Here is a 13,940-nt window from a genome sequence, read left to right as displayed (position 1 = left end):
CTTGAAGCGATATTTTAAAAATGGATACATTTATTTGAAACGTTTCATACATTTGCATGCTGTAATCCACTTAGAAAGTAAGACACTCTAACAGCGCTCTAGCAAGAAGCATCATGGGTTATTCTGATGGTTTGACATGCTAATGAGGCAATCGTAGAATAATGATACCACCTACAACTGTTTTGTGGATGTTGTGCGTACAGTTGCCTGTGGTGGTAACTGAAGTTAATGCTACTTCAGCTGGGAATAGAAGAACAACTTTTGCAGGTAAAGCATGTAAGATGTTAAAAAACCGCTTTGTCTTATTCAAATAAATTGTTGATATCTTTTTGTAACACATAACCGCAGTTTGTAATACGTTAGCAAAGCAATGATTAATAAAAATGCGATTATGTTTATGGTACAAAAACTTACTAACGTAAGCTCACAGTACAAAAAACATTAGAAATACGCAGGGAATAAAATGGATGTAACTTTCAATGAAAGCATTTTGGTTAGCGAAACAAAATTTTACGCCCGAATTTTAACGTGTTGGTAATTACATGTTACTTTATATTTAAAATGTTATATATAATTAAACAAATATATTTAAAAACACTTTTTATTAATTTATTTGGTTTATTTTGGCCGACAGCAACAACAGCAACGACAGCAACGCCTGCAGCTGCCGTTATAGAAAAAACGCAAGAGAATGCAGTAGATTTACCCAAAACAACAACAGATAGCACAGCAGTAAAAACACGTTTAAAAAATATGGAAATTAAAAGTGAGATTTCAGTTGAAAGACAAGCAAAAATTGTTGAAGCTAAAAGTTCGTCAAAACCCACTGTGGAAACAGACAGCATGGTTGGTGGAAATCTGGATTTAAAGACCGAAAGGATACATGGAAAAAGATCAATTAATACGACGATGATAGATACTTTCCAACCTGGAGCAGTTGAATCAACCACGAGCAAACATACACCGGGGACAAGTGAGATTAAAACCATTTCTAGTACACCAGTCAGAAAAAAACTAGGAACAATAGCAACAACAACAACAACGGCAACAACAACAACAGCAATAGTAACAGCAGTAGAAACAGAACCAACAATTTCATCAACTGCAACCTCAACTGCAACCTCAACAGCAACCTCAACAGCAACCTCAACAGCAACCTCAACAGCATCGACAACATCAACAGCAACAATTTCAACACCAGCACTAGCAGCAACAGTAACGACAACTTTAATAGCGTCAGAAGCAGCAACGATAATTTTAACAGCAACCTCAACTGCAACAACAACATCTGAAACAACAGCAACGACAACACGAACAACAACAACAACGACAACACGAACAACAACAACGACAACATCAGAAACAACAACATTGAGAATAACAATAGCAGCAACGACAACACAAACAACACCAGCAACGACAACATCAAAAACAACAACAACGACAACACCAGCAGCAGTAACGACAACACAAACAACAACAGCAACAACAACATCAGAAACAACAGCAACGACAACATCAGAAACAACAACAACACAAACAACAACAGCAACAACAACATCAGAAATAAAGACAACACAAACAACAACAACATCAGAAACAACAGCAACGATAACATCAGCAGCAGCAATGACATCGACAACACAAACAACTACAGCAACGACAACATCAGAAACAACAAAAACAACGACAACACAAACAACTACAGCAACAACAACATCAGAAACAACAGCAACGATAACATCAGCAGCAGCAATGACATCGACAACACAAACAACTACAGCAACGACAACATCAGAAACAACAAAAACAACGACAACACCAGCAGCAGCAACGACAACGACAACACAAACAACAACACAAACAACAACGGCGACGACAAAAGCAGTAGCAGCAACAGCAATAGCAGCAACCCCATCAACATTAGAATTGGCAAATAAGCAACTGACATATAATTTTAAAAAACCGTCTGTAACGAAAATTGATTTTGCTAACGTTTCATTCAAAACTTTAAGTAAAATTATAAAACCTGGGATCCAAAATGAAACGCCAAAAGAAAAAATAAGCATAGCCGGAAATCCAGAGAACGTTTATTATTACGACCAAAATTATGATTTAAAAAACATTATCGAAGAACACGATGACGTTGACGACATCCTGGTCCCACTATCCCACAACAACATCCGCATCCGACCAGGAAGGATCAGCAAGCAAGACGCTTGGGTGATGCAGGAGTTGCAGTATGCATTCGATAAAACGCAGCGTAACGAGGTGGCCTTCCTTGAAAACTCCCAGGTTCATGTTTCCACTGAAGATGTATTCAAAGGTAAAATCGGGCACGGATTGATTCAGCGGCAGTCTTACGTTTTTCGCGTGCGTCCGGATATCGTTCACATGCCCGGGAATAAAACATACACGGAAAGGACGTTGTATGTGCACAGAGGTGACGACGCCATCGTCCCCTGCTACGACAACAACATCAATATCCTATCGACCAAGTGGATTCAGTTCACCTGGATCAACAACACCAACCAAAAATTTGATTACGACGAAGTTCTCTTTGAAAGGGTTTCTTTGACTAACGATCAAGAATTGTGGGTTGGTTTTTAGGTTTTAATTTGATATTATTGACAAAATGTATATTTAAATTTTTGTTCTATAATATTTGACGTAATAAATTAATAGCTAGTTAATAAATTATTCGCAAACAAATGTTTGAATTCGGCATCAACATGTAGTCAAGATGAAACTATTTTGCCACCCAGATAAAAGGAGCCCACTTAAACGACACCGGCATGTACACCTGTTCAGTTTCAGCAATCACTACAGAATTTGACACACCGTTCTATCTGTACAACGTCATAAATGTGTACGTTTACGAGATGAGCCACATCTCTCTTGTTTTTCATTATTCTTTCCCGTACGTTACCAAATCAATGCCATGCAACCCTATGTACGAAAAAGATGTTTTGAAACAAGCTGAAGAACTTCTTTGTCAGATAAAAGGTTTCATAATTGAACTTCACATTAAGATGTTTTTTTTACAAACGCAGTTTAAAATAATTTTGTGGAAATAATACGTGAATACATTTTGTAATTTTTCAGACAAATGTCGCTACCGAGTTCGCGTCACCTGCGACCATCCTGCTCCAAGACCTGAAAACCCGTTAATAGAACCGACAACTGCAAAACCTTCCAACTTCGATGATCACAACAAATTAAAATTGTCAGGTTTCATTTTGCAAGAAAATTCTTTTAAACTGGCCAACTGTTCAGATTCGTGCACAATATTTCAACGGGCCATGCACGTTTCTAAAGTTCGATCTGTCGTCAGCGAGGCTTTCGATCGGCTGAATCTGCCGAAAGACATTGACCCTCAAGCGAATGTCGAAGAATTTTTCATCTTCTACTGCAAGCCTGGATACTTCCTGCACAAATTCGCCTGCATTCCATGCCCACCCGGAACCTACCTTTTGAGGGGAGGTCCCAACGATAGGTGCATCAGATGTGAAACGGACACTTATCAACTTCAAGTCGGATCAAAGGTATTTTAGTGCTAATAAACTTTTTTTTACTAAAATTTCTGTGCCTTCCAATAAATTTTCATATTTGCTATGCGTGTTACCATAATTTGCATGATAAGATAATCTTCAGCCATTTTTATTTATTGTAAAAATCGGAAGTGAACAATTTTTTTAAGTTTTACCTTTACTAATAGTTGCTGATGCATTATTTAATTACATTTTATGAAAATTGAGAAAATAAGAACAAAATATTAAACGGACAGGAATGCATACCATGTGAGAGAAACATGTTCACGTTTGGTCTGCTGAGCAGAGAGGCCTCACGATGCAGTTTTGTGTCGGAACACTTGATTGTATCGAACGTGGTTTTTTTCATTGTCGGATCTATTGTAGGAATTATCGCTTTGACAGGATTTACAATCAACTTGCTCACACAATTTTTGGCCTGCATGACAAAAATCAACGAAAGTGCCACTCAAGTGAGGGAAGAGAAACCTAAAACGGAACTCTTTCAAATCTTTCCCATCTTCCAAGGCAAAGAACAGAAACCGGAAACGATGGACGCTTCCCCAAAAGCTAACTGGAAAAACAAAATATTTGACGATGAACCTAAACCAGAAGATACACTACGAACCACCACATTTTTTGATATTTTTTTTAAAAAAGCAGAACAACCAGAACAACAAACTTCAAAAAATAATAATCTACCAGCAAACAGGCAGAGTAAAATTTTTCAAAAGCTGCAGAACTTATCACAAAGTTTCGACGAATCGTCAATTAATGTGTTGGACAACAGATCTCACAACAATTCCAACACACCAACACCAAAATTTTACCCAAAAAGAGCGAAAAAAATGATTTCGCCATTTGAAAAACAATTAATCAAAAATTCCGAATGGAAAAAAAATAAAAATAACAATAGAATTTATAGAAAAAAAATCATGAACATCTTCACGAAATTTTTGAAAAAAATTACTACATCGTTCCGCGGTGAGTACCACGAAAAGAAAGACTTGTCATATATATCGAGTACTGAGGTGTACTCAAAGTCTCCAATGTTTAGGCGCGGGTTGGAAGAATCTCTCATGTCACCAGCAAAAAGTGATTTTGAAAGTTCATTCAGCAACGTTGTTCCGGCAGTAGATAATTCATCAAAATTGAAAAACAAAAAAGTGACTGGCTTCTTAAATCCAGAAAACTCATACAGAGCAGTCAAATTAAAACATGAAAAAAACTTGAGCAAAAAGTTGAATCATTCTTTTCTGAAAGATTCAAAAGACTTCAAGTCTCTGTCGTTTTCTGGCAAAGACGTCCAATCGCCGTCAAATGAACTGCAGTCTGCATTTCATCATCCACTATCTGGTCTTTTCACTGGTTCTCAACTGGCGTACGATACAAGAGTGCTCCTAAATAACAGCGCCGCACAGCTCTCCGAGAACGTTTCTCACATCTCCATGCTATCAAATGAAAAAATCTCCAATGAGAAAAACAATTCAAAAATAAGATCAACAAATCAACTCGCTAATAACAAACAGAATTTATTAAAACAAGACTCTACGTCTAACGAAACAAGAACCCTTAGGCAAGCATTTAATGAACTTTTAGATGAAGTGAATCAACCGACATCAAACGAAAATTTCATTAAAAAGTTCACAACATTCGTTGAATATCTTGATGATGGCAATAAAAACATTCCGACAGATCCAACGATTTGTTCTCACAAACCCCTCAAACAGAAATCTTCAGGCGATTGTCAGTTGATGAACAGCAATTTTAATAAACTGACCATCAAAAGCAAAAAAATAAAATTTTTGAACACGCTATTTGAAAATTATTTGATTGAACTGAAAAATGTTTCAACAAAAAATTCAACTGAATCGAGGAATTGTTTGTTGAATTCACTCAAAGAACAATATGCACTTGCCACTAGCAAATCCAACCGCAAACTTTCAAAACACAAACAACACCACAAAACAAACAAAAACGAGAACAACGTTGAAACTGACGAAAAAAATCTGCCAAAAGAAGAGGAAAAGCAACAGGATAACTTTACGGTTCCTTCGGAGCTTCTGAACAAAGCGTTTGACGAACTGATTGATGGTTACAAATGCAAACTGGATAGGAAGAACATGATGATGAAGAAGAGTAGTCTGTTAGACCTAATTGATCAGAAATCGACTCTCTCATTAGCGAGAAATTGCGATAAAAGCAACAACTTACTTAGTGGGCACGAAAGTGTCGCCTCCTCAAATCAGGTCTGTTCCGAACTGTCTGGTGTTATGATTTCCCTGAAGACCTCTAAAAATGTTAAAAGTATAAAAGAAAAGTTTAAAAACCTGGTTAAAGATTTGGACAATCCTGATTTAATTGTTGAGACCAGTAGCAAAATAAAAAATTTGCTGAACAAAGTTGAGAAAAATTTCAACGACCGAATGAGCGCGGAGCTAATGAAGCGAGAATCTCAATCAAAAAGAGTCGGTAAGGACGGGACAGATCACAAAAATGAAACTTTTGAAGATGAAAAGTATTCAAAGCAAGAAAAAACATCAACAGAGAAAAATCACAAAAGATCAAATACTGGAAAAAATGTTGAGAGTTCGAAGAAACGAGACCCTTCTCATCACAAAATGCATTCAATCCCTGCTCGAAAAATGTCAAAACCAGCCAGTTCACAAAATTGCAACGACAACAACAGCAGCAGCAACAACAACAATAAAAACAACAACAACAACGTCGTTATCGATATTTCTAGCAACGATAACGCCAAATTCGACATTACAAATCACATGAATGACGACGCCAGTACAAACCACAATGCAAGTTACTCAGATGAAGATGATCACAAGAGTATTGAAAACGTTTCTAATGGTTCTCTTCATTTCCAGACATTCAAAGTTGCCAATAACGACGACATAATAAAATCTTCCTTTAGTTCAATTTCTCCAATAAATAAATTATCCAACCGATCGCCTCCTACGAGTATGCCAAAAATTTCAAACAGTGGCAGAACTACAAGTGCTTCAAGAAACAAAAACAAAGAAAAAACAACAAAACTTAACGCAACAACAACATCAACAACAATAACATCAATATTAAAAAAACTAACACCACCAACAACATTAACAACAAAATCAACAGCATCAACAACAACGTCATCGTCAATGAAGATCATTCCAGTTCCTAGAAACTCCACACGCAAACTGAAGCAATCGAACTACATTTATACAAATTCTGAAAATAACATCAATAACATTAATGTAAAGAACAATCACAACAACAACAACAGCAACGACAACAATAATAACAACATTAATAACAACAGTTTTTGCGATGATAACCAGAATTCACGTGCTGTTGAGGTAAAAATCGTTCGCAAGTACCTTACAAATGATCAACTCTACAGTTCTGACAACAACAATAATGTCTGTACAGAGAAGCAAAATATTTATAACAACAACAACAACAGTAATAATAATAATAACAACAACACTTACAACAACATTTACACATCCTTCCATCCTACAATCACCGCAAGAAAATCTCGAATTGAAAAACGAAATTACAACGAGAGCCTACTCGGAGCTGGCAGAACGAACCAGAGCAATATTAGCAACAACATCAACTACAACAACAGCAACAACATCAACAACAACAACACAAATAACATCAACAACAACAACAGCAGCAGCAACACAAACAACAACACAAACAACAACACAAACACAAGCAACAGGAGAATGAACGATAATGACGCTAGCAAGAGCAATAAAATGAAGATTGCAAATAAGAAGCGAACTACTCATTCTGACAATAAAATCACCACCAACAGCACCACCACCACCACCACCAACAACATCACCAAAGATTTACTCCATGATAGTAGGTATGATAAGACACCTATCACTGATGAGGACGACGATGATGAAGATGTTGAAAGTAGCGACGATGACGATTGTAAGAAGGCTGAGTGTGACAACGCCAATGGTGATGCTGATGTCAGCATACAGAAGTTGAACTTTAACAGGAAGAATGCTGTGACCCGGACAAAATTTTTTGTGACGTAACAGGGAGGGGGTGGGGTGGGATAGAGAGGATGTAGAGAGGGCAATTCTTCAATTTAAAGTTTCATGTATCTATAAGACAGACGTTGTTTTTTTGGTTTCTATAGAGGCAATTCAAAACGACGATGACGATGTGTGTGGACGATGATGATGATATGATGATGGTAAAGATGATGATGGTGATGACAATCACCACGCAGATGATGAAAAAGGATGAAATGGTGTTGAGCAGAATGACGAGATAATTACAACGACTGAGGGTAACAAAGATGAAACTTTTGCTGGTGAAAATGATGTAATTGGTTTAATGTGATTGTCTTGATGCAATGGTTTCGATGCAATTGTTTGAATGTAATTGTTGGTGTGGCGTTAAATAAAAAAGACTCAATGTAATAGTTTACGTTCTTCGTAAGGGTTGTGGTGATGTTGGTGCTGGCGTTAATAATGATAATGATGCCGTAGATGGTGACGATTCTGATAATGATGATGACGGTGGTGACGATGACGATAATTTAATTCTTTGGAAGACGAGACCCCTGATTAATGTTTTTAAAATATGGATACCCCGTGATCTAGATCCGTCATTAGTTATCACAGACTCATCCTACCGAACCATTTGTCACGATGGCGTTTGTCCATTCATCAACAGCTTATTATTTATTCATCCATTCAGTCATTCGTTCGTTCGTTCGTTCACTCACTCACTCATTCATTTATTCATTCATTTTTTATTTAATCTTTCTGCTGTTCAACTTACATTCGCTTTTTAAATTAAAACTAATCTATTTATATTTCTACATTATATTCTAAAATATTCAAGTTTTATACCGTTGTTCGAGGGTTTGGCCACTTTCTATAGCAGTTAATTAACTATTTTTTTCTCTTTTCTATTCATTTATTTGGCACTTATTTTTAAATTTTTATCTCGTTATGAAGAAAAATTTCTAATAAAAATCAAATGAGAAAAAATGTTTTTTGTGGTTTTCCATCGTGGCTTTCCATGAATTTCAAGTTTTCAACTATCACAAATTTCCCCTGTCCAATTTTTCGCTAGTAACAACTCACCAATTAAATCATTTTGCTCTTACAAATAAAAATGAAACTTTTTCAAGAATATTTCAACTTTCACGTTTTAAATCTTTTTCTAGCCCACCTAATTAACCAATTGTTGTTGCCACCATTCAGAAGGGAAGAAGGAGGAAAAGAAGGAAGGAAAGAAAGAAAGAAAAGAAAATCACGTGATTTTTACTGTGTTTTGCCGGAAGTGAATGCCTACTATTACCTGAGTTAGTAAACAGTGTAAGTAAATTTTCAGACTGTCAGCGAAGCAAACTGACCGATAAGAAGTTAGTACAAAAAAGTACAAACTATGAAGAAATTATTATTCGAATAAAACGAAAAATACTAGACTGAGATACACACACATACATACATACATACACACACACACACACAAATACACACACACACACACACCAGGATGACAATAATAATCAATAAAATGTTATGATGACGAGAAGGATGATAACTGTGGTAGAGAAAGAAAAAGATTATGATGATAATGATGCAGCGATTCATAGAGTACCGGTCGTTACGTTACGACTGCAAGCATCTAAATGTGTGTGTGCGTGTGTGCGTGCGTGTGCGTGTGTGTATGTGTATAATATGTTTCAGTGTATAATATGCTTCAATAAAATTAAGTTTAAAACGTTTCTATCCTTAAGTAATTAATGAGTTATTTCAAAAGCTTCGGACAACAATAAAATTTCAAATGCATTGTTGTTTCGAATCAATGGATTTAAATTAGCAATTAAAATAGCAATGATAATCTAACAACATTAAAAAAAACATCGTCAACTACAATAACAGCATCAATTAAAACATCATCAACAACAACATCAACAATATCCACAATCAATAACAACAACAACAACAAAAACATCAGTAGCAGCAACAACAACATCAGCAGCAGTACCAGCAACAACAGCAATGTCAGCAAAAACAACATCAACAACAACGTACTACTACTATTACTGCAAAAACATCCCGATATAAACAAAATAAGATGTAACTTACAATGTCATCATTATAATTATTAACGTCATCATCATCACCATCACCGTTCTTCTTATAGTCAACGCCATCATTATCATCACTGTTAATAACATCAACATCATCATCATCATCACTTCCGTAAACGCATAATGACGTCATAGTGACGTGATGGGCATGTTTTATGTTCTTTGGAACATCCTGAGAAGAGAACCACGTTCTGAACACTCACACGCACGCACGCACACATACACGCACAGACACGCACATACACACACAGACACGCACACACACATACAAACACACATTTACAGTAGTACTTACAACTTCGTGAACGAAATTAATTCCAACTGCAATCTTTCATCAGATCTGATTGTTTACATCATAGCCATAACCATCATAGTCATCATCATAATCATCATTTTCATCATCATCGTCGTCGTCGTCCTCATCATCGTCATCAGCATCGACTTGCCTGCACACCATGGGTGCGGCAGCTATGTCATTATTCAATCCATATCATTATCGCCTTCTTAAGTTTTCGACTTCATGTCATCATCATCACCACTATCATTACTTTGCTGCAATCATCATCATCATCATCATCACCACCACCATCATCATCATCACAATCATCCTATTTGGAAGCTTGCCTAGACGCAAGTCTTCAAGCTTATTAATATACACATAACGTGTCGAGTTTGTGACATGTTCGGTGATAACACTATGATGATGTTGATAATCATGTCCACAAACAGATTATATTTGAAGGTTTGAAGGCATACTTACACGTGTGTGTGTGTGTGTGTTTGTTTGTGTGTGTTTAATAAATTAATCTTGCCATTAATAAAAATTTGGCAAAATTTTTTAACTAAAATTCCAAAAAATTCGACGAAAGAAAATGTCTGATGCAAGTTGCCGAATAAATCGTTCGGTGAAATAAATAAAAATATTGAAACAATAAATGAGTAAATAAAATAAATATGTATAAAAAATAAATTAATAAATAAATACTGAAAAATCAATTAATGATTGAGTGTGTGTGCAGAACGAAAATAATTAGATGAAGGAGTGAGATTGAAGGAATGAAGAGTTGAACCCCGTCATATCTCTTGATCTACCACTGACACGATATCTTCCGATGGACAGATGGAACTACTGATAAATAAACAATTTATTTGAGGAGTGCGTTATATACGACGGATGGATGGATGGATAGATAGATAGATGATTAATTGAATGAATAACTGGATAAATGAGTAATTGGATGAATTAATTATAATGTAATTATAAAAAACAATGGATGAAGCGATGGATGAATAATTGTGACTGCTATAATTGGGTGAATTAGTTATAAAAGGAATTTTATCGTGTTGAAATGTGACAAAAATAAATGACCTGAAAATTATTTTTGGATTAAAAATATAAATAACGTTTAAACGGTTTATTTAAAAAAAAACAATTTAGTCGTTTGCTTATTGAAGAAGAAATAATGGCACAGCGATCTTGATTGAATGAATAGTCGGTTGTCATATAATTACGCAGCGTTGGATTATTATCATTATCATCTGTCATCACCATTATTATCATCATCGTCGTCGTCATCATCAAAATCAGTGCCAATGAAAATTGGCTCTGATCAAATACAGCGACAAAATTGAATCAACGTTGTTAACATTTTACAAGCCAGCAACAACATTATCACCTTCACCATTATCATCCTCATCATCACCAGCAATACTATTTTGATCATCACCACCGACTAAATTATCACTTTCATCACCACAACACCAACAACATCCATCACAATTTACTCACCATCCCAGTGACTTCTTTGGCAGCAGTAACTTCCTGGCATACTTCGACCATCTGATCGGCGAGACACAAGCGATTGAGATCGACAAGAGCAGTAGCCACACACGCTCCAGTGCTCCTGTCGTCACTGGCGCATCTATACAGCAGCACTTCAAGAGCCCGGTTTGAAAACTCTTTATTTTTTTTAGTTTTTCTCGACGCTACTTTATTTGATGAGATCCCATCATCATCGTCGTCGTCGTCGTCGTCGTTGTAAGACGTTGCCGTTCTTAGAGGGTCGTCATCACAATGCACGTTTTGTTGTCGCTGAAGTTGCTGTTGTTCGTGTTTGACCGCCTTGGTGGGGAAGACTTCAAAGAGGAACTCCTCGTTGAATCTGGGGTTGAGGAGTTCCGGTTGCAGTCTCGTCTGCAAGTACTCTCTGCTTAGCAGTGCGGGGTTTGACATGCGCCGATTACGACGATTTGATTTGTCGACCAATCTTAGACGAGCAAATGTGTACCTGATCTGTGGTTGGTCAAAAGTGCTGTCCGTTGGAGGAGCTGGAGGAAGATCACGTGCCGAGATCAGTTGTACGGTTAATAAATTTTGTTCGTAGGAGTAAATAGCGGTTAGGTTAATTCTGCTTCGGCCGTTGGTGACGTCATCGTCATTTGTTTTTGTTGCCTCGAAATCATCGGCATCACGTGGGGTAGGTGTGCTGATTGCATCTTCTTCCGTTATAACGTCATGGCGCTGTTGTTTCGTCAGCATTGGAAACATGGAAGTTTTCTATTTAAGGATAAACTAAATGTCAAAATGCACATTTGCACAAAAAGTTTAATTACTCCCGTGAAAAATGAACGAATGATTAAATGAAAGAAAAAATTAGACGAATGAATGAATGCATGAATAAATAAATAAATGAACAAATTACAAAAACGAATAAAAAATGAATGAGGGGAGTGAGTGAGTGAATAGATATTAACATAGAGGCTGGCGTCGATCATGCTGCAGTCGAGGGCATCGTGCATGGAGGCCCTCCTGTTTCGTCTGCCTGCTCCTGCTGCTGAACCGGAAGTCAGTTTTGGTGTTTTTGTTGTTTTTGCTGCTGACGTTTTTGCGGTTGTTGCTGGTTTCAGTGGTGATTTTGAGGCCAGTTTGAATATAGCCATTGAGGGTTTGTTCTTGTTTTTATCGTTATCAATAGTGTTGTTGTTGTTGTTGTTGTGGTTGATATTGTCATCTATTTGAATGCTGGATGATTTAAGATGGAAATAGTTGTTGGTTGTTGTGGTTGTTGCGGTAAGTGAAGTTGCGTTGGCAGCAGCAGTGGTGGTTGTTTGTCCAACGATGATTGAGCTGGTTGTCAGTGAACTTGTCGACGATGTGGAAACTGTTGTTGTTGTTGTCGTTGTTGTTGTAAGTGTGTGTGTGTGAGAGAGAGAGAGAGAGAGGGAGAGAGAAAGAAAGAGAGAAAGAGAGAGAGAGAGAAAGAGAGAGAGAGAGAGAGAGAGAGAGAGAGAGAGTGGTTGATCAATGATGATCAATGATAAGCATTGCATCTTTGCAAATGTGTGTGCATGGGTGCGTGTTAAAATTGTATATACATTTTATAGTTATTATTTTCAACTAATTAAATTTTTATTAAAACTTCTGAGAAAAAATTAATAAAAATTTTGACAGCATTCGAAGAAAGGTCATTTAGTTGTACGTGGCAGATCATACAGAAGTTAATACAAAAATTATTCGTGGAAGTCTTGCACGTCAACCAAAAATACACACACAACGCACACAAACACAACGCACACACACACACACACACACACAAACGAACACGCGCGCACACGCACACGCGCAAAACTGGTTGATAGAAATATAATTTTTCAATTCCAGAGAAAAACGAATTAATTATTTACAAGCATTTTCTTGAACATTCGTGAAAAAAATAAATGTAAGTGGAAAAAAATTATTTTCAGGATATTTTTGTATTCCCGTAAATAGCAACTTTTACTTTTGAGAAACATTTCCATAACTTATTCAAATGCTTTCTGGTTTTTGACAGATCAAAAAAATAAACAACAACAAATGGGTAGAAAACAATATCCTCATCATCATTCTCTTCCTCATCATCATTCTTATCACCACCATCACCATCATCGTCATCGTCGTCATCGTCATAGCCACAACAACAGCTACTACTACTACTACTACTACTACTACTACTACTACTAATACTACTACTACTAATAATAATAATAATAATACTACTACTGCAACTTTACAATTGAAAAAAGACAGCATCATCAGAAAGACATCCATCCCATGAATATTTTAAGGAAAATACGGTCATATAAACAGTACAATAAAAACATTACGATACATATGTATGTTACAATACAAATGATACGATGCAAACACTACGATACAAATGATACAATACAAAATACAAAACAAAATACAATACAAACAAAACCATACAAACATGAAACCATACTACAAACATTAC

At 36.4% G+C, this 13,940-nt stretch overlaps 2 protein-coding genes across 2 annotated transcripts; one reads left to right on the top strand and one right to left on the bottom strand.

The window, feature by feature from the left end:
- Window positions 1–753: 753 nt before the first annotated feature.
- On the top strand, window positions 754–7,588 carry HELRODRAFT_167440 (hypothetical protein; the record flags this gene model as incomplete). Its single annotated transcript, XM_009012946.1, has 7 exons — window positions 754–846; window positions 996–1,235; window positions 1,377–1,887; window positions 2,057–2,598; window positions 2,766–3,006; window positions 3,106–3,545; window positions 3,788–7,588. The coding sequence occupies 7 exons, from the start codon at window positions 754–756 to the stop codon at window positions 7,586–7,588; spliced, it is 5,868 nt and encodes a 1,955-aa protein (XP_009011194.1).
- A 3,414-nt stretch (window positions 7,589–11,002) lies between these two features.
- HELRODRAFT_167439 (hypothetical protein) lies at window positions 11,003–12,606 on the bottom strand (the record flags this gene model as incomplete). Its single annotated transcript, XM_009012945.1, has 3 exons — window positions 11,003–11,035; window positions 11,456–12,187; window positions 12,421–12,606. 3 exons carry the CDS (start codon window positions 12,604–12,606, stop codon window positions 11,003–11,005), a joined length of 951 nt encoding a protein of 316 aa, XP_009011193.1.
- Window positions 12,607–13,940: the final 1,334 nt, after the last annotated feature.

Source organism: Helobdella robusta, assembly GCF_000326865.2.
Source record: "Helobdella robusta unplaced genomic scaffold HELROscaffold_11, whole genome shotgun sequence".
Lineage (NCBI taxonomy): Eukaryota > Metazoa > Annelida > Clitellata > Rhynchobdellida > Glossiphoniidae > Helobdella > Helobdella robusta.
The sequence above is the reverse complement of the archived record's forward strand: the minus strand, read 5'-3'. Positions and strand labels throughout refer to the sequence as shown.